Source organism: Gambusia affinis, linkage group LG03, assembly GCF_019740435.1.
Source record: "Gambusia affinis linkage group LG03, SWU_Gaff_1.0, whole genome shotgun sequence".
In the NCBI taxonomy this organism is placed as follows: Eukaryota; Metazoa; Chordata; class Actinopteri; order Cyprinodontiformes; family Poeciliidae; genus Gambusia; species Gambusia affinis.
In genome coordinates this window covers 29,357,956-29,385,940 of record NC_057870.1, presented here as the reverse complement: position 1 = coordinate 29,385,940, position 27,985 = coordinate 29,357,956, and the positions used below count along the sequence as shown (strand labels likewise).

Here is a 27,985-nt window from a genome sequence, read left to right as displayed (position 1 = left end):
TATTTGTGTCTTAATTCCATTAGAGGTCCGGAAACTGAAACTTGAAACAATAAATGGGACATATTAGTGGTGCTTCACAGCAGTTACTTTTAAAGATAAACTGCAGAACACAGTAAAACATTTCAAATTCATAAAATCAATTTATGGTTTATTTGCCTAAACTATGCAGCTTTAATTAACATGCAAAGTTTTTTTTAAATAAAAAGTTCAAATGAGAAACTAGACAAAATAAGCAAATATGTGATTTTAAAAACAGACTACTAGTTCTTGTTGCCCAACTTTTTGAAAAATCAAGAGTGTCTCCCCTGAGAAATTGTGCCAGTCTCCAGTCCCAGTTTGTTACACCAACCTGGTGAAACCTTACTCTCCAGATTGGAGATCTTCATCTCGGCTCCTCCGCGCGCTCTGGGGACATTGCCTTTCCTGTCTGTGAACTTAAATTTGTGGTAACAAAAGCTGACATCTGATGTTGCTCAGACAGGTAGATGGGAAGTGATCTTTCAAGGTGGTGAGCTCTCTTACTTCCTGACCACGAGACGATGAACTGGGCTCTGTGTGAGGAGGAGGGATCCAGTTGCAGGCAGCTGAATCAGGGCTCTGTTGGTTCTCTCCTGGACACTGTCACAGCGTGTTTGTTGAAGGTGGGTCAATGAGGACTTTCTTTGGCAGAGGAATTTCACTTACACACACACACCAGAACCTGTGCACCATAAATCCCTCTATGTACAATGAGAATGGATGTGAATACAGGTGTCAGGTGGAGGGAGGTTGTCAAAAGTAGGCATTTTGATAAAAGTTTAATGCAATTAAGTAATTGGTAAATTCTATTGTCAGGTTAGTGTCATGTTTGCTTTTGCTCATTTAGACCTAACACAGACAGAGCAGGTGTGAAGTGCAAACAGGCTAATTGTTTGGAGGTCAAATGACTTTCCAAGTATCTCGCCACAACATCATTTATTTTTCGTGAGTTGTCACCAAATGTGACGCGTTTAAAGCCAAAGAGCAAGTGGGTATAAATGCAGAGCCATTAAAAGGTATTTATCCCCTTACAAAGATACATTTTTTGCTACACTTAAGTTTTTTAATAGCAGCCAAAGATAACCTCAGTAAAAACAAAATGTAGATAAATGACAGGATGTTTTAAAAGTATAGATAAAAATCACATATTTTATCCAAAATTGATACTCCTTGCTTCATTGTTATATTTTTTGCGAATTCATTTCTTATTTTCTGTCAGAAACAAGCATCTTGGTTCAATGGGAAATTATTTATCCATTATCCTAGCAGTGCTGCGAGGTGGCTGGTAATTGAGGATTTCGCCTCTAAATCACTGAAATGCTGTAACTACTACTAACTCTTAAAATAATGAAAAAAAGAAGTTATTTTTAATTTCAGTGGTGGGTGGGCACTGTGGGGGGCTTTTGCGTGGGTCTCTGGAAGGCTTGCTGCGGCCCTGTGCACGTTTTAAACGTAGCATTCACGTAGTAAGGAAGAACATCTTATCACAGTTGAGCACGTGCAGTGTGAGAGGGTCCCGCTTGCTGCGAAGACACACCTTCAGCTGCAGCTCCAAAATGTGTTTCCCTGGATGTCAGCTGAGGGCGACAGAGGGAGGCGCCCCCTCCCCCATCCCCCCACCTCCCCCCGATTCTCAAGATTTTCCTGAGTCCACAATAAACTTTCATTTTGGAAAGTCGTCACACACATACACACTCATCCTTGCGCGTCATCCTGTATCGCCAGGAAAGCTGCACAGCATTTTTATTCTTGCTGTTGTTGATATATTACAAAACGCATGGAGAAGAGACGGAAAACTAAATAGAAGAGCGCACAGGTGGAGCGTCTTTTTTTTTTTTTTTTTTAATCTTGTAGTCATCTTCTTGGAGACTGCAGAAAATAAGGACACGACAATGACATCAAACGGCATTATCAGTGTTTGATTCTTGCTTTGTTTATTTTTAATTCGTGCTTTATTTTATTTTTAATTTTTGCGCTCTTCCTCTGCGCACAGCTCCCCAAGGAACACCTGGGATGGAAAAACTTTGCCTCCTCTGTACTCTGGATAATAAAATCTCCCGGGAAAGAATGAAGTAACCGCTATGGAGCCGGACAATGCCCCGAACTCCAAACTCAAAGCCACTGGAGTCGGGGGGTGAGTCGTCAGACTAAATCAGCGCTTTCCTTTAATACATTTCATGGTTGAAAAGGTTCAAGATGAAGTCCTAAATGTCTTCTTAAACATGTCCGAGTCTGAACTAACGAACGTTTAGAGGGGGGGATGATGTTTGTAATGTGCGTGTAACGTCGTAAAAGCTCGCTAAAGTACTTGCTGAGCTGAGAAGTTTAGATTTGGATGCAGATATGAAGTGGAGCGGGCGGGATACTTTAATAAGTTGCAGATAAACGTATGGAAACAATTCCGCCTGTTCTCTCTGCACAGTTCAATGAAAGTCTGAGCTATTCGGCTGAACTGCTCCTCAACTTGTTTCAGAATGAATTGCCAAACGATCTGGGACTGATTTGTGGGAGATGTGCGAGAGGCGGAGACAGTAATCATCTCCTCCTTCCTCTTTCCCTCTCATCCCCGCTGTGCGTCTCACTCAGCTGGCCGACGGGCTGTCCCGGAGGGAGGGGGGATTATTAGTTTTTTATTTAATAAGGCCAAAATGTTGCATCATTCCAAACTTGTTGAAGAAAAGAGTTTTGGTCACACACTGTTTCTGCTGGTAATTTATGTTTAACAAGTCAAGTTTATTAAACGGGTTTTTAAATCGTTAATCGGTGAGAAGAAACATTGTTCTGACTCTGCAAGGCGTCAAATGTTAAAGATTCCCTGACACAGCTTCCACATTCAACAAACACACTACAAAACGACTGAATTAAACCTTTAATCAGTGTGTTTCAAAAGATTCAACATGATCCAGACAGTAGTTTAGATTTATACTGTACAGTCTAGTTGGATTAATATCAATACGTAGTTTACTCAATAGAAAATCTCTCATGGGAAAAACAAAACCCAAACCATGCACTGTAAAGATGTGGCTAATTGATTAAAGGGAAAATGTTTATTGGGATTTGCTGATCTAAATTAGTTTTCACTTCATAGAAATATTCACACTTGTGAAACAATGTGTTAAGTATTGTATTAGATTGTGTTTTTATGATTTGTTCTGTGTAACTCCATTTCATAAAGGCCAAAAGTGCGAAGTTCTCCACTGAACACGTCTTCCCACAGGAGGTGTAGATCTCTTCAGTTACAATGGGCCGTCCTCTTTAATATGGCGATTTATAAAGGTTGCAATGAATTGTATTTCAGGATTTAAAAGACTGAATACAAATTTGCATTTGTAAAAATGTGAAAATAATTCCTTCTGCCTCCTAAATGCAATAATTCACATAGCATCCCAATACTACCAAAATGGTGTCCCAATGCTTGAATAGCAAAGCAGTAGTTTATCTAGTCAGGCAGAAAGACAAATAGATGTCAGTATTTAATAAAATGAGTAAAGAATATAACTTATGATCAGGTTTAGAGAATACAGGTTGTGTTATATTTAAATTTATAGTCCGATATATCAAATTGAAAAACAATAGTAAATGTAACAGTTAAAATATCACTGTCCTGCTAGGCTTTTAAATGAAAAACATCTGAAGCACTAAAATTTTGACTTTTTGTGACTTTCCCACAAAATTTTATAGCTACAATTTTGAGAAAGATAAAAACTTACTTTAGTGACTGAAGAATTAATTTTTACTATCGATGATGCTTTCCAAACTTCTCTGTCCTTGTTTTTAGGAGAGCTCTGATTCTTTGGACTGTACTGGTTTCCATCTGTTCTGTGAGATTTGCACAAGCGCAAGGTAAGAAAACCAAGTAGAAAGATGCATAACTAAGGTTTTTATTCCTATACACTGTTTATCTGGTGATATCTGAAATGTGAGAAATAAAGAATTAAAAGTTTGGGATGCCTTCAGTGGTTTGAAATTTAACATACAGAACAGATAAAGTTTGCACTATTGAAGAGGTCAACATGATACAAATAGTTGTATATTTGAATTGTATCAGGGTGATAAGCACAGTTAGTGGCTTGGATTATTCTTTTAGAAATTCTCTCTTATCAAACCACATTAGCTATATTGATGTTGCTATGTGATGCACTCTGATGTCAGCAGTTTTGTTTTTGCATCCCAAATTTTTAACAAACCTCAACCTTGTTTTGAATCCTTTACAAGTATGTTGCATAACTTTTAATTAAAAAGAAATTAAAAAATCCTATACCTGGACTTCTTAATCTGACAAGATATTTTATATTTTTTATTTTTTGTTTTAATATAGTCTTTTTATAATTCTTTTCTCCTTGTGTTTTGATGACTGACTGCTGTGTGGTTTGTAGAAAAAAAATCTGCTAATAAAAGTAAAGGGCAGAAAGTTCTTGGATCATAGCCAGTTAGTTTTAAAAAAAGGAGCCTTAGTTTTAAATCAGGGCCTTATTATTACATTTTTTAGAGCTGAGATGATAAACAGGGTAAAAAATGTTTGGAACTATCCAGGGTTTTGAAAACTCATTGCAATATAGTTAAGTTAATCTGAGTTGAAGGTACTTGTCTTTTTGACTGAAAACATTACATAGTAGCATGTGTGAAGGCTGAATAGACTGGATTCATGCAGAGAAATTTCTAATATGAAAGTGTTACTTGCACATGGTTCAGAAAGAAATTCTAGCAATTTTCTAACCTTGAGTAGAATACTAGAGTTTCACAATATGTAACTACTTACACAGATGTTTTAAATAAAAACATGTGAGAAGATTGAATCCATTTTCTTTAAAATAGCATAGCAACAAAAGTTCATACTGCAGCAAAAATAATGCAATTTATTAATTATTAGGTTTTTATGTTATGTGTATGTCGTCAGTGTCTACAAGTAAACTTGCTTATTGCAACATACATGAAATAAACATATGCTGAAATTATTTGAAGTTATTATATTTCCAGCAGTTTGTCTTGTGTGTGTGTGTGTGTGTGGGTGCGTGTGTGTGGAGGTGGGGGTGAGGGGGGTAAAGGAACACTGTATTAACCATCTGACTCAGCAGTGCACAGCAACAGATAGGGGAGGGGCCGAACGTTGCTACTTTATAATTCATATAGTCAGATAAAGTGCCAGTCACTCTGGAATTTCCTCTGTCATCTCATTAAAAGAATTCAAAATTTGACACTTTATTATCAAATTAAACATGGAGAACAGTTACTTTATTACTTGATAGTTTTCTTTTCATTCATCCATATTCTTTCACTTATCCAAGATTGGGTTACCACAGTAACAGGTCCAGGCTTGTAACCCTGGTGTTTGAAGACCATAAGAAATATATATTCCCTCTGATCATTTCTACACATGCAGACTCCAATCACTGAAACCCCAGAGCAGGATTTGAACATCTTGCTGCAAAGCAACAATGCTTCCAGCTGTTCCACTGTGCAGTCCTCTAAAGGGACAATTTGTTTTATTTTCCTCTCGTACATGAAGGGAGAAACTGTACAGGAACTGTAAAGACTGCACTGAGTACAGGGGAATAGACTTTCTCAGTGGCTGTTCTTCTGTATAAGTTTTGCTTTCTAATTTAGTTACTTTCTTGCCAAACTTGTCTTTGTATCAAATTTTATGCGCTTAATACTTTGTTATTTTTGTTCTGCTCATCAGGAGGTCACAAAGAGCTGCAGGCAGCCGGTCTACCCACTCAGATTAAAACATGATGTGCAGAAAACCCTGAGAAAACACAACACACAATCAAAGAGCAATTTTGCTTTCTCATGCCTTATTAACAATTCAAATCAGTGCTGCATTAGAAATTGACTGTATATGGTCGTTTTATGGGATGTCAGGGATTTTTTCTCTATGCCTGAGTTTTCAAGTCTGGCTGATCTCCTGCTGCCTCTGCACACCGAGCAGGGTTTCCCTCCTCCTAACAGGATGTGTGTCTATTCTTATTTTTCTTCTGCTGAGCTGGAATTTATTATTCAGCAGTTTGATTAAATCTAGCTAACATCTGTCTGTTAGTTATTAAGAAAAAAATCGTATGACGTAGGTTTTTGTGTTAACATCCAGTGTATGTGTAGGACCCAAAGACACAATAAGCTGATTTAGGTTGTGCAGTGGTAAAAAAAAAATCTCCCCTCCCATTTTCTCTTGTAGGTTTAAACCTTTTATTATACAAATGACTGCAAGTGTGACCTAAGAAAAAGAGACGAGTCGGCAATGGAAAAGGTCCTAATGAGTTTTAAAGCCAGAAGGATCAGTTTTACCTTCACATTGTTTGTTTTTAGACAGTGGGATAAAACCTGTTTTCTGTTTTTATAATTCATGAGGACTGAAAAGCAATTTGAGAAACCACGAATAGTTCCGGCCTGATGCTTCCTATCATCAAAGTTAGTTTTGATCTTTGAATTATTTATTTGAATCATTTCTCTCTAGGGTGGAATAATAACAATACAAGCAACTTTATCCATCCAAAAAGGTAGAGATGGCTACAAAAATGCACAGGTGTTAACACTGAAAGCACATTATCTTTTAGCAGATGTGTATATTTGAGATTGAATATGGAATAGAGAAAATCCACAGTAAATTCAAAGTTGTACACCCAGTTCTGTAAAAAATAAATTACTGAAGCCGTTTGTTGTATATTAATTTAATGTTGAAGTTTGGAAACTTGTTAAAAGAATTTCTGCCCATAGTGACTGCATGGTGTAGCTGAGCTTCTGATTGGAACTCTATGTCCTTTCGTACTACAGTTTTCTTGTCCATGCTACAGGATGCAGTTGCTTTAAGAACAGACATACTATCTGGAATGCAGCAAAAACAAGGTCTGCCTCCTTTTAAACTGAAATGTGGGTTTAATTAAGCTCTTCCTCTAAGGTGTGAATCCAGTTTGGAGCAATACACCATGCAAACAGCACAGCAAGGTGTGAACATTACTCACATTTTCCTCCCATGAGATGCAAGTAGCAATTAAAACCTGCGGCAAGCACTGCAGTGTGTTTCTGAGCACAGGCTCCCGTCAGAGGAATCATCTTTAATCAGCAGACATTACCAGATATCATTTCTAGCTATGCACCTTACATTCCCACAACCATCCCCTCTGGGGAGCTGTTCAGCTTCTGTTTGCTGAGATTGTCCTAATTAAGTCTTGATGTAAGGATTACATAATATCCAGCAACCCCCTAAAGCAAATAATGTATGACCCTATATGCGGAGACTTTAATGCAGTCTTTTCGCTTCTGGTTTTCAATTAGTCTGGCTTTAAAACGGTAAATTCCCAGTATTGCTTCACAACATATTAAATATCACTTCAGTTCCTGCTTTTTTAATTTTGTTCAGTTTATGCTTTGATGCAGATCACTGGAGTGGAAGACTGATTGAAGAGTTTCACTCAATTTTTTTCTTTGAACGTCTCCCACAGTGCAATGCAGTATATGTAGTCATTTTGTATGTATCTAGGTTGTACCTCCATCAAAGAGATGAAACTGGGAATTAAAAAATAACAGCAGTACATCTTTCAAATCCCACCCAAAACACAATGACGTCTCTCCTGTTTTTATTACAGATGTGGATGTCTTGCAGCAGCTGGGGGTTTTTGGGCAAAGGCCGGGTGTGCCACCACCAACAGGGACTCGCTCCATTCCTGTTGGTGTCATCCCCGTTAAGTCCGGCTTCATCCTCACTCCGAGGGCCCGGCTCCAGGTGCCGCTCCGCAACGTCATCCCTGCTAGCTACAACACCAGCAGCCTCTCCCTGATCATCAGCCTCTCTGCTCATCGCTTCAACAGCGCCTTCCTTTTCTCTGTTCTGTCTAAGAGAAAGAAAGTTCAACTCGGAGTTCAGTTCACAATGGGGAATGTTTTTGTATACGTGGGACACAAGAACTCTGTGAGTTTTGACTACAATGTCTACGATGGACGGTGGCATAATTTTGCTGTGGCTATACGAGACCGCCAGGTATTTTTGCACACATCCTGTGGTGAGAAGAGCTTACATGGAAATTTGTCCTCGAAAAAAGACCAGAGTCTGGATCCAGAGGGCTCCTTCCTGCTGGGTAAAATGAGCCACAACTCAGTGCCATTTGAAGGTGCAATCTGTCAATTTGACATTTATCCCTCGGCTGAGGCAGCTCATAACTATTGTGATCACATTAAGAAACACTGCAGAGAAGCTGACACATATCGGCCCTTTTTTCCACCAGTGCTACCTCTATTTTCAGACCCGGATATTTCTTTAACTCGTACAACTTCATCATCACTGACAAAGAGATCGTTAGCTACAGAATATGCTGTTGTGTCCATTTCTCCACCAGCTAATGTTGGATTGGAAAACCCTCCCAAATTTTCATCTCCAACTGTTACTCCATCTCTACGGATCATAAATCCACTAGATCAGAAACACTTTGTCAAAAACACAAATCAGAGGAATAGTGAGTCTTCAGGAGCTTCTGGGAAAAGTTTACTTCTGCCTGTTTCCATCGGACCATCATCAAATCTCAGGACCACGGGCTTTTCCACACAGGCGTACGTTCCCCATGAAAAGGAACTGACCACAGTAGCTCCAAAGAAACCTGAGCCAGAAGTGACCAACAATTTCAAACCAACTGCACTCCCTGCGGTGACTCCAGTTGCAACAGATGGCTTTCAGACATTTGACCTGGAGCCGACCCAGTTCTCACTGCTAGCTGGACCACCTGGGCTAAAAGGAGAACCAGGACCACCGGTGAGTGGTCAAACAAATGTGTATCAGAAATTTCTGAATTGATGTACGGCTGTCTGGTGTGAGGTAGTCCTGCTGGAAGAAATGAAACAAGGTGTTAGGACTGTGGCAAATCTAGAGTTTTGTTTTGAACTTTTCAGGATCACAGTCGTGGATAAAATGAGCAGTTTATTGTTTCAGTGTTGTTGTGTTGTTTTCTTTTTGTTCATTCATTGCCTATATCTGAAACAGGTGCAGGCTTGGATTATAAAATCACTTAAATGTGTGGTCAAGTGATCTTGACAGTGTGGCTAATGCTAATGGTAGAGAGTTTTCCACTTGCCTCAATCCTTGTTTATTTTCCAAGTTGCCAGTCATGCATGTGTGAGGTCTTAGAGGCTCTCAGTTCACACCACTTTGGTGCTCATTATTGGATGATCATTCCTTTCAACAGCTGTGCAATGATAGCACTTTGAAGCTTACTTAGTAGTGTGTACAGTGAGGTGTAAGATTTCTCTGAGATGATGTGTTACTTCTTACTCCAACTTCTGAAATAGGTTAAAAAAGTTTAAGTGATAAAACACTACTACACATTCAACTATTAAAACTTTGTGTTGTGAGGGCGTAAAGTGTCCGCCTCTGGTACTTCTGAAAAACATGTTAAAAGCCTCAAAATAAACTCATCATGCAATAAAAGCACAATCTTACCCTGTGAATTTTAGAATAAAAGTAAAAGTTTTGATGTTTAAAATAACGTCCTTTCAATTATAAGTGCCAAAACATCTATGACAATTTAAAATAAACATAGCTAAATAATTTTGCTTAAATTAACCAAAGTTTCTTGAAACTTTTAATTGCTAATTCATAATAACAATAACGTTTCTTTTCACTTCAAGTTTGAGAAGACAACTGAACATGTAATTTCAGTAAAGAACATGCGTTGCCCACCATGTATAAGAAAGCTCCTCATCTAAGCATGTCCATCACTGACTGAGCAGTGATTTCTACGTTTTTTTATCGACTATGGGCACACAGGAGAATGATAAAAGAGGTAAAAGATATTCTACAAATCTCTCTGAGAGACGGATATAGCTAAATGTTTCTTCACTGGGTCAGAATCTAAAAGATTGTTGCCAGTTTGGAATCCCAAATCAGATTTTACTGGGCATGTTGACTATGGTGTCCTCACCGCCACATTTCCCTCCTCTGGAGAGCATTCAAGGCAGACTTGTGGTCAGTATTAAAGCAGAGAAGCAGGATTCTCTCCATTAAAAAAATCTATGCTTATATCCAGTGGATTAATTATCAAAGTACTATTGGTTTTCATTATTTCTTATTGCAGAGGTCAAGACCAGAAAAAAACCACTTAACAAACCTAAAATAAAGCAGTTTATCTGAAAAATAATAATATTTTTTTTCATCCTAATGACACCAACAGATCAGACAAAGTTAGTAACAAGTGAATATCTGTCTTTTTAAGGTAAGGTGTTGGGGGCATTTATGAATTTATTACAGCTTGAAATGGAAATGGAAGTGAACAGCAAGGGGAGGCCCTTGCTGTTCACTTCCATTTCAAGAGATGTATAAGAAAAAACAACAACACAAATCTGTTGCTATAACAAACAAAGCAACTGTGGGAGAATTTATTGTACACTCATCCAGTCAAGATTTGCCTTCTCCATCTCCATATATTATTTTTAATTATGCTACAATGGTAAGGTGGTGTTATTGTCTGAGATACATTGAACATGCTTTGCAAAACAGACTTCATTTTGTCAAGCATACTTTGACACTTTTGTATCATGAGACTTTTTGGCAGTCTGGTTAGGACTTTCTAAAAATCCTAACCAAAAGTCTTAACCAATCCTAAAGGGAGAAAAATCACTATCCAGATGTGTCCAACATCAGTTCTCCAGGGCTGGTGGTATCCTGCATGTTTTCATTCTTTCCCTGGGTCAACATCTGAATCAAATGAGGGTGCATTAGCAGACCTCTGCAGACCTCTAAAATTTTAAAGAGGTAGTTGGACCGTTGGAATTAGCTGTGTTGGAGAGGAGACACATGTGGTACTGCCAGGCCACTTGAAGACTGGAACCGATCACCCGTGTACTACATGGACTGGCAAGATCTTGTTCAGCCAAGTCTCAGTGAAGGCTGGATTATGATGTCAGATGCAATTGAAGAGTGACTTCAGCTCCAACGGCCTGCAAAGTTTATGTTGCAACAGAAAGTGCATGCAGAGTTAATCAAAGTTTGCCGTTATCAATCGTCAAAACTGGTTCCAATAGTTACATGAGAATCAGAACAGGGCCAATGTGCAATGAAATAAAAGACATCATCTAATAATTCTGGCTTTCTTTTAAATTGTGTGCCTTTCTGAATTTGTCTTGCTTGCTCATTTGAGAAGTACGTGTAAAAGTACGGCAAGCTGGAGGTGGCAAAACGTTGGGCAATGTTCTGCTAGAAAACTTAAATCCTGCCCTTCAAATGACACCATCAACTTTGCAATGAAATTTGATGTATTAATTTATCTTGCATTGTCAACAATGTGCAAAGTCATGTGCAATCTGTAGTAACTCCACCGACCATTGTTGAATATCCAATTGATCTGCAACAACAAGTCCATACCAGTTGACCTCCAAAGATGCAGTGGAGTTCACATCTGAATTGTCAAAATTCTGTTTGCAAGATAAAAGGTCACCTACTCAGGCGCTTACAAACTTAATATACTGTAAATGCTTGTGGATACAAAATATAAAAGTTTGGACAAGTTCTTAGGAAATTGGCTGAAGCTGTGACTTGGCTCTGACCCGATTAGTGGCTGAAGCTTAAACTGCTTTATCACGTGTGGATCGCCTGATGGTTGCAATCAACAGGATCTAAAGTTTGCTAAACAGCTTTATGGCTTGTTAGATTATTTTCTGGTTAATTATAGTCAAACGTGGGTTTCTTTCCAAGAGATGTAAAAGTCGTCAGTGTGTTAGGATTTATAAACCCAGAATAGGCCATCAAGTTGTTCTTGGGCCAGTTCCTCTCTTTTCCGTTTAACTGCTTCAGCTGTGAGAAAGTAACTTAAAATCCCAAGATATCAAACGCAATCAGGTTCCACAGACTTGACCCCTCATTAAATGTGACCTTTCAGAGCTTTGTTAATCCATGTGTAAAATTGTTTTAAAGTTAGCTGATGCTTGTAATTAATGTGATTGGCTGTGGCTGGAACCAGCAGCGACCTCACAGCCAGCACAATGACTCAGACTTACAGTTTATTCAGTGTTGAAATAATGTTGGTTGAGTGAGGGCCTGTATCATCTTTTAATAGGAAATCCTCACACATGGAACAACACAGAGACTGCAAGTAACCCTAATCTAACTTCATCATACATGTGATAAAGTGGAAAAAATGTATTTAACTGAGTGAATGTCACTCAAAGAGACAAAAGAAATACTCTTTTTGCATTTCTCTCCTAACATGACTATAGGCTGTATCTTTAATGTTGTCTTTTGTATTCATACCACTGATTCATTTTGACTCTTGACTATTTTTAAATCTTTTCCTTTCAGGGTCCCCAAGGATTTCCAGGATTGCCAGGAATCCCAGGAAAAAGGGGCCCCAGGGTAAGTGAATCACATGCGTAGGTGACAAGTTTGTCATGTTGAGTGACAACATGACAAACTTGAACTTTTTCACACGTTGTCAGGGTTTAAGCACATAATTCAGTGTAATTCTTTGTGATTTTATCTGATGGAGCAACACAGTTTAGCACATAATTGTCAAGTGGAATGAAAAGAATAAAACTTTAAGCTTAGCTTTTCTTTTTTATTCTTTTACAATAAAAACCTGAAAACTGACAAAGTTTTGTATTCAGCATTTCTGAGTCAATTATTTTCAGAACAGTCTTTTCCTTTCATAACACCTACTTTTCTTTTGCAGCTTCTATTAGGTTTTTCTTCAGAATTAACATTAATTTAGCTCTATCCATCTTCCAATCAGTCTTTTCTGTTGCTGCTGAAGAAAATAATTCCCATATACCGGTAGCCACTTTCTGGACAAATTCATGAGGATGGGGAGTGTAGTTTTCTGATGTTCAGCCATTATTGTCATCTAGCCAAAGTTGTGGTAAACTTTATATAAACATAACTCTAATGACCTCTTTTAAATATATCTTTCTTTGTTCCACTCTTCCATAAAGGTCAGATTTGTGGGGTCACAGTTAATAGTTGTCCTGCTGTCAGATACTACAAATTTAATTCAACTCAAGGGACTTAGAGAAAGACTAAGAAGTTAGTTTTTAGGAAGTTGCTTGATTGTGCAGGGATAAATAGACAAGTTAATTTTTCATCTAATGGGCAACCATTAGCCTGGGCAGTGCCATCCTGTGCAATTGCGCTTGATTAAAATCTGGCGTTACATACAGTCTGGGTTTCTCCTGCTTCCTTGGATTATTTTGGTAGAATTTCAACCAAGCCAATCAGCGAACAGGAGAAATCATGGATGGTGACATGCATTGTTTTAGAATTGTAGTCTGCCTGTAGTTTTAGCATTGGCAGCGGAGAAGGTGAACGAAGCCGTTCAGTCCGTGTTGGTCATGCTTCCAAATATTGAATCAACATCAACAGCCCCCTTGTTCGGCTTGGCACTTCTCTCTTTGCAGTGGAGGATGGTTGTTTACATGCAGGCAATTCCTGGAAAGTTTCATAGTGTCAAATCGGCACATTACATACGTCACGACTCACTTGAACAGAGTCCATGCCTCCAGGAAGCAATCAATAGCCAAGCATCCTGAACCTCTGTACGAAGCAAATAGCAGAGAACAAGAGTTTGCTGTCGGAAAGAAGCTAAAACTGCTGTAATATGATCTCTTTCTTGAGTGAACATGGAGCCTCCCAACACCTGAACTATGAATCTTTAGCTTCTCCAAAGTTATGCTGAGTCTCTGTGATTACTCCTCTTTTATGTTGGTTATCCTTCCAGTTTATATGGATAATGTTAGGTTTGTTTGGAAGGTTTGTTTAAAACCTGACATTGTATTAAACCTCTCTACAGCTTTTTGCCTTACCTTTCTGATATTCCCCAGTCTTCATGTTTGTTCACTCATGCTCCCTAACAAGACTCTGAGGCCTTCACGGGACAGTTGTGTTTATGATGTTCATAATGACATAAAAATACACACTGATGATCTCTGTTTACACAGTTGCAATGCATTTTATTTAGACGTATTCAAATAAATTGGGTTAAATATTGCTTCTTACTTTACAATTATGTGCTGTTTGTTGTTAGTGTGTGAGATAAGATCTCCATTAAGTACAATACAATTTGTAGTTTCAACCTGACAAAATGTGAGAAAAGTTCACTTTTTGTCTTTTGCATGTCATTATACCTTCAGACAATTACTCTCCTTTCCATTTTCCCTTTTTCATTCTCCTTTAATATTTGCTGCATTCTCTAATTCATGTGATGCTTTCATCAAAGCAAAGTGACACCCATTAGTTGAGTACTGACATAGAAAACTTTTTAGTACTCTGCTTTTGATCACACTGAACATGCAGAAGGCTCTTTGAAGTGTGGAGAATTACTTAGCCAGGCTTTCGTTTGCTTTGGCTCTGGGTTTGTTCAGGCTGCGCTTCACTGCTGCCAAGGTCAATTTGTAAATTTGAAGTGCAAACAACCACAATCTACAGATCTGTGTTCTGTCTTTATATTAAAAGGATTGAATGTGCAACATGGAGGATAGCGTGGATGGGGAAAAAAAACCTGATGTTGTTACCAGTGTGCATTTACATTTTCAGAACCAGAAAAAAAATGATTGTTAGGATTATATTATAATGCAGGCAATATGTTATAAAGAAGGGACAATTCTCATTCATCGGGTCTGCAACCTTTCCTTTAAATTAAAATTATAGTTTATTTGTATAACAAACAAGGCAGTTCAAAGTGCTTTAAGAACTTTGTGTGTATTGATGATCTTAACGATGACGCTTGACAAGATGTAATGTCTGTTACTGGTTTCCACAGCTATTGAATATATGATATGTTTGATGTTTTTTATGCTTTCATGATGTGAATCAATTTTAACTGCCATGTTGCTGAAATGTGCTACATATATGAATGATTGAAAAAAAAAAACGTCAAATAGTCACCAATTGTGAAACAAGTAATAGATATTACATTTTGTCAAATGCCATCATCAGAATCATCAATGCACATCAAATAATAAATTGATTTAAAGGAACTCAGTGTTTCAGCTATTTTGCAGTTTTCTGGATGTTTGTTTCAGACGCCGAATGCTTTAAAACCTTTAATCCGAGCCTTACAATGAGCTGAGGCTTTCAAACAAGTTAAAAAATCCCGGTAGAAAATGTTACCAATGTGTTTTATGTTGATGCTGCACGCTAAGGCAGCACTCATCTGTTGAATTAAATCAAGCAAAAGTGAAGCTTTGTATTTCAATGGTAGGATGCCTGAAAGCAGACCTTCTGATGGAGACCTTGCACTGCTGGGATTTGTCTGTGTGCTACCTACTGTAGCCGAGCCGTGGGGCCTCCAGGGTGGGTCCAGGGAACTCAATCTCTTTAAACACGGAAGAAAGAAAGCTTTGTCTCCATCTTATTTAAGGCATTTAAAACCCTGTCTGGAGCTCAGTCGTCCTGCAGTAAAATCTATAGAGCTCATTCATCATCAAACTTTTGAAATCCAACCAGTCATGCCGGCACAGAATTGAAGAGTATTTAAGTTTCCTTTTTTTTAAACTTTTTTTTTTTTTTTTGACTTCAGATGATTAGGGGAAAATGCTCAACAGCTCCACAACGTAATCCACAGAAACTCACAAGTGGACTCTGGGATAAGGACTTTCCTGATTCTATTTTTAGAGTTCATACTCATTAAATGGACATCAGGGCTCCTTTGTTTTCTCTTATTTGTAACAATTTGTTAAAAAAAGAATAAATAAACAAAGGTTTGAAGATAAAAATATACTTAAAAAAATGACTCAAATAAATGATAGAAGGGCAAACATGTAAGCCTGTTTATTTACCGAGTAAGAGTCACAGAAATGCAGGTTGTAGCCCAGGCTACGTCCAGTGATGAAAAAACTCACTCTTTCCCATCATACACATCATAATTCAATAGCACCATTAGCTGTGACCTGAAGTCATTGGTTTCTAGAAAAGGGTGAGCTCTGGACTTTGACTGGGCCACTGCAGCACTTTGATTAACTTCTTTCCCAGCAGTTCTAACTCATGTTTAATCTACTTTCAATCAACTCAGTAATGCTTTGGCATACACAGTTCATGGTCAGTTAACTGACTGAAAGCTGCCAAGGTCCAGTGGCTGGAAAATAAAATTTCAAATAATCACCCCTTTGCCACCACAGTTGGCAGTTGGTGTGAGCTTTTTGTGCCGATACGCTGTGATAATTTTCACCAGACATGGTGCTGTGCATCGTGGGGAAATTTCTCCCCTGTTAAAAGGAACATTGCTGCAGACATTTTGTGGTTTATTCAGTTGAATCTTTGTAAACATTTTGGATCAAAACTGGAGTAAAACTGTGTTATTTTAGGTTTTATGTTTAAAGCACATGTTGCATGGAAGCACAAAATAATGTTTAAGAATTAATGGATGTATTTACAACTTTTACAGTATTAACTTTTTCTTTAAGTGGGGCAGTAACTTAACTATAGAGCTTTGGTGCTCTCATCAAATTTTATTCTTGTATGTGACACAGTTTCTGAAATCCCAGTTATTCCATTTGAAGATGTATACATTTAAACTAAAACACTTGACAGTACCCATGATTGTTCTAGCATTTCTAAAGTTTAGATGGCCCAAGAAGATTCAGATGTTTGTGATGAATTTTATCCTCATCAGGAATCTCTGATGTTCAAAGAGAAATTCCAATCTGCAGCAGACCATGACCTCATTCCAGCTCTTCTTCTTAGGCTGGATATTGAACAGATTGCAGGCAGGCACAAACTAAGCAACTCGAAAATATTGGCAAACTATGAATAAAAATGTCCAGCATGTCCTGAAAGCTGCAGGCATTCTTATTCATCATAAAAGCAAAAGCAGCCGGAATCACACAGTGCTGTTAGGAGTGTTACCTTTCAGACAGCAGGGTGTCATGTCTGACTGGTCAGACTGTCTCACCACTGCTTCCACCTTGCAGCGGCTCTAACTCATGAAAACATCCACGTTCTGCAGCCGGCTATAAGCCTACTGAGAGCCAAAGTTTAGCCGGCCCTGTAGGGAATGCTTGAGAGTGGATCAAACGAGGCTTTGTGGAGGGAAGCTGACCTGCAAGCGTGCAGTCGGTACATGATGCAGAGTTTGTGCAAAGCTGGGGCCATTTGCATAAATGTCTTGAGGATGATTGACACTACATAACATAAAATATAGTCTATAGAGATTAGAGTTTTGGAAGCACTGTTCTGCCACTGTTTGACTGGTGAAAAAAGTTGAACTGATAAATGAAAGTCATGGATGCTTTCGCAATTCCTTAGAGAGCTGTGTCATCATTATTGACTGGGATATCTTCCATTGATTCTTAAGCTTTGGCTAACTGGGAGCACATTTAGAGCTAAAATTTAATTTTAGAGGCTTAAAAAACATTCTGGTATTATGATAAACAATTCATGCTATTGATTAGTCATGCAAAAGTAGCATGTGCCAATCTGTAGATTTCAATGTTTTTAATTTGCTCAATATTCCATTAATATTCTAAAAATAAATTCTCTGTGTTACATAAACTTAAGAGATGTTTAGTGGTACCAACATATGGTGCATATGGCTAGCAGACATCACTGTTGGTCCAGAGGGGAAGATTTAGTTCACATTTCCATCTGTTAGAAGCAGATGTTTGGTTAAAAGAATGTATGAAATGAAACCATCAATGTTATTGTTTATGAAAATTATTGCAGTGAGGAAACGGTGAGCAAGCAAGTCAGATTACCAGTTGTTAGATGAAAAGACAAAACATTTATTAGTTTATCTACGCAAAAAGAAATGAGGACTGTCATCAAAACAGTGTTGACATGGAGCCAAGATTTCACTGAAATCCTGATTATTGAAACAGAGGAGGTGATCAGCTCCTCAAAAAATCTTTTTATTATCTTTTTATCTTTTATATTACTGCAAAATTTGTTACATTTCATTGGGAATCCCAATACAAAGACCAATACAAAAAAAGCAAAATTGTGAAGTGAAAAATTATGCTGTTTCAAAAATTTAACAAATGCAATTCTTAAGTGTGGCATGCATATGTTAGAATAGGACCATCTTTTGCTGCACTTGCCCCAGATTTGTACATCGTGGGACTGGATTGAGCTCTGCACTTTGGTTTTCCTCTCATCCATACATTCATCTTCTATAGTCACCTATTCTTTAAGGGAGGCAGGAGAGCTGGTACTTATCTCCAGCGGTGATCAGGCAAGAGGCGGGGTCACCAGTCCATCACAGGGCAACACAGAGACACACAATACAAACAACCATACAAACACACTCTTTCTCCCAAATGCAATAGAGAAAGATTACAATCAACTTACAAGTCATGATTTTGGACTGCAGGAGGAAATCAGACTACCTGGAAAGAATCCAGTCATGCACAGGAAGAACATGCAAACACCATGCATAAAAATAGAGATTTGAACCCAGAGCCTTTCTTGCTCTGAGGCAACACTGATACTAATTGAATCAGTTTTAGCTAATTGACTTGATCTGATTTAAACCATTCTGTCTTAGGCCTGACTGTACGTTCGTTATCCCGCAGCAACATAACCATCCACTCTAGTTCCAACCTCTAACAGGATGAACATTATTTAGCTCTGTCCATCTTCCCATTAGCTTTGACCAGCTTCTCTGTCTCTGCTGAGAAAAGAATCCCCAGAGCATAATGCCATCCTCACCATGCATCCCGATGGAGATGGTGTGTTAAGGTTTAAACACAATGTCAGCTTTTCCCTACTGAAAATGGGTGATTTTTTTTGCACTCTTCCTGAAAGTCCAGATTTATGGAGTGACCAGTAGTACCATGCATAATATTTTGTGGATCTCTGTTGTTCCTCCAGAATTACCATGAACCTCTTGACTGCTTCTGTAATGCCCTCCTTTCCAGGCCTTCCAGTTTAGGTAAATGGCCGTGTTTTGTTAGCTTTGCTCTTTCCATTTTAGGAAGATGGTCTGGACATGCTGAACAAGATGTGTAAAGCTTGGCATATTTTTTTTCCAACCCAACTTTGTCTTGTTTTTCTCCACAACTTTTTTTCCTGCCCTGTCTGCCAAATTTCTGGGGTCTTTTACATAACCAGTGTAAGTGTACTGAGATTAAAGTAAACACAGATGAACTCTATTTAGTGAGGAGGTGACGTTTGTGTATCGTAGTAAAAGGTGGCTGAATACTGAGTACTGAACTTTACTGCATTGTTTGAAAAATAGGATCAAATTGAAATATATGCCATTGAATCTGTCTGGATTACTGGATGATTTCCCCCCACCTCCCTTTTTTATTTGCAAAGTACCTGTAAAATTGAACTGAATACAAATGGATGCTTTTCATACTTTTCAAACCGACTTTTATTTTTGTTTTATTTCACAATTTTGTTGATGTTTCATATAAAATCCCAATAAGCAGATTAAAGTTTGGCTTTGATAGAGTGAGAAAAATTTCTTTTGCAAGTCACTGTGTTTGGCTTTAAATGACTTACTTTGAAATAAAACAAATGCAACCTTTTATCTTTTATAAAACCCCCCAACTGCACAATTGTTATTCAAATGATGCAGTGTTTCCAGTCGCTGTGTCCAAAGATTTCGACTGGTGTGTTCTGGCTTTATGGTCAACACAAAACAGTAGCACCCTTGTAAAAGCCATTAACTCTCGTTGCAAACCATGCACACAGATGCCCCTCCATCTGCAAGCTGTAGGTGTAACTGTGTGTATTTGTTTCTGTCTTGTCAGCGTTAATTTGCTTGTGTTTAGCTGCTGGTTCCCACCTAATGGTTCCTTGTCAGGAGCTCATTCCAGTAATTATTCTAAACACAAAGGATCTCCATTCCTCCTCTCACCTACCTGAAGATGGATGGACCAAGAGACTCGTTCTCACCAATATTCCTGTCCCCACTGGGATGCCACCCGCCCAGCCTCTCATCACCACTCTGCCTCCTTATCTTATGTACGGCAAGAATGCAATTTGTAACACTCTGTCCCAGCCTCCTTATTTCTCTCCTTCTCCTCCTCCTTTTGCTCTCTATTTTGAGGTAATGACTTCCATACGGTTTAATATTGCAAGCGAAAGGGGGAATGGTCTGAATAGAGAAGAGGCTGGAGGAAATCTATAGATGAGCTTCTGTTGAGCGTCTCCATATGTCCAGCAGCCAGCGCTGGGGAGGAAAGAGGCTTGGCCAGCTCAGGGGAAGAGGAACTGCTTCGGCTGTTTGACTCCTTTCCACAACGTGATAACAGACAGACGGTGTCTGAATCCACCCAGCTGTATACTTACACCTCTGCTCCCTAGTCTGCTGCGCTCACAGTAATTCTATCCGATGACTCCCACCTCCGGCTTAGAGGGGGGAAAAATGCCTTTGCTTGCAACCCATGGAAATTCTGACCAAGATGAAAAACTGACAGAAGATACAGTAGCTTGCTTTTCCAAGCCATTTGAACATGTTTCGGGCTTTTTTGTTTTTGCCTGAGAGGATTTTTCCATGCTCAGCTTTTCATTCGCGCTTCACCCAAGCACCCAGTTGAAAGGAAAACTCTTGGATTGATGTCGAAACTGTGATTTATCAAATATTTTCACTTTGTCACTGCTTGCAGTTGTGATCCTCTCAAACCACCACCGGCAAAAATAAAATAAAATAAATAAAAAGTCCTCTTTTCTCCTGTGCGTTAAACTCCCTTGCATGATGCTAACATTTCAGATTCCTGGTTCAAAGCATTTCAGGAAAATATGTAGATAGAGTGGTTATCATTTGTTGAAGAATTAGGATGAAGATAATCCACATGCAATTACTTTACCTGCAACCCAGACACAGTAGGTACCTTTACTCAAACCAAAAGAACCTCCCAGTTTGAGCTGTATAGTGGAACACACATGTAGCATGTAGCATTAACTCCTCCTTTGACCGAGACTTTTCCAAATCATCCACATCATCATCATCACCCTGTGTCCTCCTAACTCATTCTTTTCTTTGTTTCCAGGGCCCTCCTGGTTCTCATGGAAACCCTGGTCGTCCCGGACCACCCGGAGTGAAGGTAAATACATAAAAGTGTCTCTGATTACGTTAAAACAACATTTTGCAATATGTGCTACATTAATGTGATCCAGATTACTATTGCTTATGTTTTTTTTCCCAAGTTGAAGATGAAGCTGATTGCAGTTTTCCACAATCCAACTTTAAATTGTTCTTAAGTCTGCCATTCCTTTAAAAATATGGCTTCTATTGAAAGCAGTCTTGTGCTCTGCATGCCATTATGGTTATAAATGACAGGATAATACTGGGGAATTTTTTATTCTTCCTTTCATCAAAAAAAGAAAAAAAAACTGGAACTGATCATTTTTTTCTGACGGTAAGCATTTCCTTGTTTTTCGTGCGAAGGACCACAATGACACTCTAAAAAGATTACATCAGGGTTTTTCAGGATTGTTTTAGTCTATTGCTAGCCTGTTTTTTGTAAATACCGTCTCTTGATCTGTGTCCATCTGTCAATATATGCATGCCATGCAAAATCTGACTCAGAACTGTATGAGAAAATTAGTCAGCTCTTAGGAAGAGTAAAACTGCTGCACGTTTGTGCTGTTTGTTGAACATCTTACCAACCTGAAACCTTTATTCTGAACTATACAGACAGAACTGAGACAGATCAGATTGTTTATAGCATCGTTGAATTATGAGATATTTATAACTTATACAATGATCAGCTTATGATTTACACGATCAATTAAAAAAAATTGTCTGGATTTTATAGCTAAACCACTGTCTAAGTTGTGCACAAGTTTTTGAGACTTTAATGTGAAAATGTTGCCAGAAATAAAACAATCAAATATGTCAGAGGGGAAAATGTAAAAAGCAAAAAAGCTGTAATAACCTTGCAATTTATTTGTTAAAATCTCTCACAATTGCTTATGGTCCAAAGCAACCAACCTGGATGTCTTGGGCCACAATCCCAAACAGTGTGGTTACATAGAAACAACAATCTGCATCACTAAAAAGATCACCACAGAAGATAAAACAGGGTATTGGTAGCATCATGCTGTGGGGGTCACCTTTCTTCAAATAAACTTTATTTGTGGATTAAATTATGAACAATTCCAAATGACTCAAATCTTTCAGTGATCTGCTTGAAAGCTGAATAAGGTTTTAGTATTTTTTATCATGTACAGTACAGGCCAAAAGTTTGGACACAACTGTGTGTCCAAATTTTTGGCCTGTAAGTGTATAAAAAAATAATGGGTTTTCTAGAATGATAAATACAAGAGAGTAAATGTTTCATTAATTGCAGAAAAAGTGTGGAAATTATTTATCACGACCTAATCTTTTTAGATCCCAAAAACCTGTAACTTTAACAAGGGTGTGTAAACTTTTGAGAGCCAAGGCATTTTTACCTTCTGACTATACCAATTCAAAAATTAAGATACTTAATGTTTAAATTAGTTCCAATAGTTTTAGTCATAAACGAGGCTAATTGAATTTGTCCTTCATCTGTTGAGCTGAAAATTACTTCCATTGGTGTCTCTAGTCAACGTGTGTGTATATTTTGAGTTGTGTTCTTGCATTTCGAAACATCTAAAACAGAACATTTAGTGCCCAAAGGTGTAGCAAAGGTTTATTGTGTGTAACATCTAAAAACACAGAATGTTGTGGTTCCAAGCCAGCAGCAAATTACAGCTGAACTGGTGTTGTTTCTTCTTTTAAGGTTCTATTGTCGTGTTAAACCGGTTATTGTTCTGTTTAGGGGTATTTTGAATGGATTTCATGGATTTTGATAGTATTCTTGTATGTTCTCCTATGTATGGCTTCTCTGTTAGCTGCTTTTGTCCTTGGAGGTCATCATTAGCTCATCTTGTTCCTAATTCAACTTGGCACCGCTCGGTACTCCTCGACATCGACTCAAACTCTTATATATACCCCTTAGTTCTCTCTGTTCCTTGTTGGATTCTTGTTCTCTGCTTGTCTGCCTGCCACATTTTACTCTCCCAGGAAATCCTTGCTCTACACTGACCTTGTACGCTGTGCAGTTGGAGTCTTCCTTTTTTTTATTTAGAGCAGCAGTAATATTCAAGCCAGAAAGCATGCAAGGAGATGAGAGAACACTGTGGTTTAAAATGCAGTTCAAATGACTTGCCTGTTCTTGATTCACTAAAGTTTGGGAAGTTCAATAATGGCATTGTTATATCAAAATCATTAACACCTCTTATAAAAATGTGCAAAAAACTAGATGATTACAGCTGTCCCAGTAGGGGTATTTTGTCTGAAAAACCGATCTGAGTCATTCAAGATAAAGGGTTTGCCTATACCTGCAAATTAGTGCTTCATTAAAGTAAATCAAATTATGTTTTATTTATTCTAGAAGAACAAGAAACTTAAAACTGAATTAAAATAACACACTGCATTTCATCAGCATTACCCTATTCACTCACCAAGAACGTGGTGAGCACTGCCGTCTCTGTCGGTTTATGAACTTCTCAGAGTTTCTGCAGATCAGTGTTAGTGTGAACCTACAAAATGGTAAAGAAAGCTACAGAAATGTATCACCTTAAACTTGCATTTCTTCTTCACGTTTGTATTCACTCCCTGTGGAGTCATTTGCTGAAGCGCTAGGCTAATGTTAGCTTGCTTTCTCTTTGTTTTGATAAGACTCATTCATAATGTCTCATTGTATTTGTAAGGTGGCAAAAATGTTTCTTTTAGCTTATTTTGGTCGCTGTTTAGGCTTTATGTATAAACGACTTTGGTGAGTTTTTTTTATTTGTATAGTCTTAAGGAACACCCAAGAATTCTCTTACTATTCATTTTTAATAGTAAGAGAATAACATATTTTTAAATGAGGGCAGTGAAGTAAGTTTTTTGTTGTAAAACAATATCTGGTTAAAAACAGTTAAATAAAAACTTTTTAAATGTGTTTTCAACAAAATATTCTTCAATAAGTTTTATGTTATATAATGTTATAAGGTATAACTTTAGCAATGATGAACATTTTCACAGCAGGAGCCTTGAACAGGATAAACCAGATATTGTAAATGAATAAACAAAAGGAGCCTGTTTACGTGTTTTTGTGTCTTAGTCATCCAGTGTTTGTGATTTTGCTCACTTTGCATTTTTGTGGTGAACCCTTCTTGGCTTTCTGTTGTTTCTCAAAAGGTCATTCGCTTCCTTTCTGGGAGAAACTAGCGTTTTATCTTTTTTTCCGTCTCACTAATTTGCATGAACTCAACACAGCCTGTATTCCAGCTGAGAACTTCTGTCAACAGGGAGGTATTTTTAGCCTGTCATAAGAAAGAAAAGATGCCTGTAGACAATGTCACTCACTGTTTAACTCAATGAGTGATCAATAAAAAAACATTACATTCCTGCTTTTCAAATTATTTCTACAAGTTGAAAAATCATAATTAGCAGGTTCTTTGGGCTTATTTAAACAGAATGTGCTCTTCTTTTGTTCATGGATATTTGCTGAGCTACTTGATTTAATCTGACCTATTTGCACACAAATTTCAAACTGCAAATTGTCTGCTTGAACACAGGTCTCCGGATTTATAAAGCTGACCCACACAAACAAAACCGTATAAGAGTTAAAAGAACTTTATCTCCTAGATTTCAAATGTAATTATGATATATTTTGGACTGGGTCATTTTTCAATTATCTGCTGCTATAAGTAGAATGAATGGCTTTGAAACTATAAGCTTACCAATAGTAAGCCTATAGTTGAGCGGCATGCTTTCCTTGCAAAGTCTTTCATAGGTGGATGGCCATGTCTTGCAGTTCAGCTCTTTCCATTTTCAGATGATAGTTAAAAAATGCTGTGCAAGATTTCCAATATTAGAAATATTATTTTATAACCTAATTCTGCCTTAAATTTCACCACAACTTTATACCTGACTTGCTAAGTGCTGTCTTTGGCTTTCAAAATGCAATTTGATCACTCATACAAACTTCTTTAGTCTCCACAGATGATATAAAATTACACACAAGTGAACTCTTTTTTTTAATCTGAAGGAACTTAATTGCACTTTATTTTGTGTTAGATAAAAAGTGCACTGAATGTGAATACTTGTCACAGTTTTTATTGGCAAAATTTAATTTTGTAAAATTCTTTGCTATTTTGTGTTGGTCTCTTTCAGAAAATCATAATTAAATATTTTGAAGTTGGACTGTAATTTCACAAAATGCTGAATATTTCAAGGCTTCTAAATGTTTGCAAGGCATTGTAAAAGTTCATTGAACAACCGCATTGACAATGACTGAATTACACAGGTACAATTAGATACAATGTTTACTTATCTCTCCTGACGTAAACATTTTAGACTATATATTGTCTTTTATGTTTTAGACAATATCTCTCAATATCTCAAATATATTGAGATATGTTATCTCAATATATTTGAGATGAATACCCACTAAGAAAACAAAGTATGCATACAATTCGAAGCTTTTCAGATTTAGTTTTTGTTACAATTTCAGTTTTGTTTGTTGAAGTTCAGTTTTCAACATTTTAGACAAATCCACTCTGAAAAGCATTGTCTAAGATCTGATACTGTTTCTGTCAAACCTCTCAGGCCTTTGTGGAACAGCTGATGTTAAATTACACACAAATGAACATCTGTTGACTGTTTGTTGCATTTATTTTATTGAGTGGCGTTAGAGTAAGGGGAATTGATTTCAAGATCACTTTTCCAAACCTTTCAAGTTTTTTAGAGGGGATATATAATTCTTTTTTTTAAATATAATTTTTCTTGCACTCCACAACTATGTTGTGGAGTGCAACTATGTTGCACTCCACAATTCATGCTTGCACTCCACAAGCATGAATTTTTGTAAATTCATGCAGAATTTACAAAAATAAATTGGGATGAATTGAGACTTTTGTGTCAGTTTCATCAGCCAAAGATAACCCACTCATGAACCTCCCCAGCTGCAGGATTGTGTGAAATTCATCACAGTACAGGATGATGAACTTCCACAGTTGTGTGATTTTATTCAAGTCAACTCAATCCTGTAGCATTTTTATTTGTATTTCTATTTTTGCGATAAGAACTCACACAGGAAATGATCTGGTCCTCCTTGGAGCTGTTGTGTTGTAATTGCTCAGAGACTCCTTCACCAGAAACACTGGACCTTGAAAGCTGACCCAGACTGCTCTGACAGGATTCCCACTGCCTGAAAAGGCAGAAGAATGTTCACCATTACTTCCCATCACTTCTTGCTGGCTTGTTGTAAACTGAGTTACAGGAAGGAATAAACTGACTGTTCATTTGTGTAAATACAAGCTCTGGACTCCTCCAATAAGTACAATGAACTCATTACACTGTAATAGTGTTAGTAGAATGTAAACAGTAAAGTTTCCTGCTCCTTCTCACAAGAAATACTGTTGCAGTGCAGAGAATATTCAATAAACACCAGATCCTGTTTGAGGAAATATGTTTTAAATTTTGAAAACATAATAATTCCTTGTTGTTTATTTTGTAGGGACAAAAAGGAGATCCTGGAATGTCACCTGGTCAAGCCCTGGAAGGACAAAAAGTATGAAATGGTACCATCTTTCAAAAAACAACTTGACGTTGTTATGACATTGTGTGTGTGACCTAATTGATATTTTCAGGGAGAACCTGGTTTGATCGGCCTGCCTGGACCGCCCGGCCAAGATGGACGAAAGGTAAAAACATTCAAAGTTAACAGATCTTATGTGTGAGTAAGATTTCTCAGTCTAACGATGTGATTTCAGTCATAAGAAATTAATCTTCTGCTTGTTGAAATTAAGTGAACAAACACTGCCAACTTGTGATGTTGAAATGGTCCAACCAAATGAGCTCATGTGGAAGCTGAATGATCATAACATATGAATGAATTATCACACATGTAAAAAGTTTAAACAGGATTTGCTGTCTTCCACGTAATACTGTAATATATCATCAGTATAATAGTCTTCTGATTTTCGAAAACATCTCAACTGAAGTGGATTACTGGGTGAAAAGTTTTACATGCCTTCTCCAAATGTTATGTCACTCGTTCCTTGGAGAGCTCTCCTCTGAAAAGAAGGACAAGTTTGGAATGTGTCTCAGTTCTGTGATGTGATCCTTCTCATGATGTAAAATATTTGACTTTCTCTGCCTACTGCTGAGTTGTTGCTGCAGAGAGAGAGAGACGTTTTGCAGCAGTGTCCTCTATGGTGTTATTTTATCACTGGCCTTTTTCCAAGCCCCTCACAGTAATTACAGACATCAATAGGGGATCTGTCTGTTGAGTTTTTCTACCAAGCATTATAGGAAATGATAGTCTGATTGGACTTTTCAATATCAGTTGTCAGGTTATTCCAGAGTCTAAGAGGCTGAATCATCATTGTTTGGATTTCAGCTTTGCTGAGAGCATCTGGTTGGTGATCTTGTGCTCCTTTAGGGTTAGACAGGTCAAGCAGCTGGACCAAGCCATTATAAAAGTTTAAAGTAAAACAAAATAACTAGACAATCAAGTCCAAAATATGGAGTATTTGTTCAAATTTAGCTAAAGTGAGAGAGTCTTCCTTGTGGCTGTGCCCCTCTGCTTTTCTAATTTTGAGCATTTTAATTTCAAATCTGTCTATAAACATTTCAACTACAATGTATAAGACATAGTTCTTCCAAAAGGGAAACAGATGATCAAATACAATATTCTTATGTACCCTGTTTTCACTTAGTGTTTGACAATTCTGTGTTATCCAACCACTGACATCTTGTAGACAGCTAAAGAGCATCCAAAATGGGAAAACAAGCATATAATTTGAAAAAGAAATAAACCTGGATGTCATCAACATAAAACAGAGGATCTTTTCTCTCCAGCTAATAAAAACAAAATAAATCATCTTGGTTCTGCTGAAGATTAGCATATACCTCCTTGCTTGCAGCTGTGTTTGCTCTCAGTAATTTTGTTTTTTTGGATTATTCCCAGAGACAGAAAGTTCCTATAAAGCTAAATCTTGCTGCACCTGAAGCATTTGCTCTTTAATTGTCAATACAGCCAGTAAATCTCTGGACCACTTCCACCTGATAGATCTCTTACACCGAGATTTCTAACT

At 37.7% G+C, this 27,985-nt stretch overlaps 1 protein-coding gene across 1 annotated transcript in view; it reads left to right on the top strand.

The window, feature by feature from the left end:
* Nucleotides 1-1,704: 1,704 nt before the first annotated feature.
* Nucleotides 1,705-27,985, top strand: part of col27a1b (collagen, type XXVII, alpha 1b) — a 79,495-nt gene continuing 53,214 nt past the window's right edge. The window contains exons 1-8 of the mRNA XM_044112034.1: nt 1,705-1,834; nt 2,012-2,152; nt 3,797-3,861; nt 7,599-8,755; nt 12,293-12,346; nt 20,920-20,973; nt 26,404-26,457; nt 26,537-26,590. Coding sequence (XP_043967969.1) covers nt 2,100-2,152; nt 3,797-3,861; nt 7,599-8,755; nt 12,293-12,346; nt 20,920-20,973; nt 26,404-26,457; nt 26,537-26,590 — 1,491 coding nt within the window. The 5' untranslated portion in view covers nt 1,705-1,834; nt 2,012-2,099. The remainder of the gene's footprint in view (nt 1,835-2,011; nt 2,153-3,796; nt 3,862-7,598; nt 8,756-12,292; nt 12,347-20,919; nt 20,974-26,403; nt 26,458-26,536; nt 26,591-27,985) is intronic.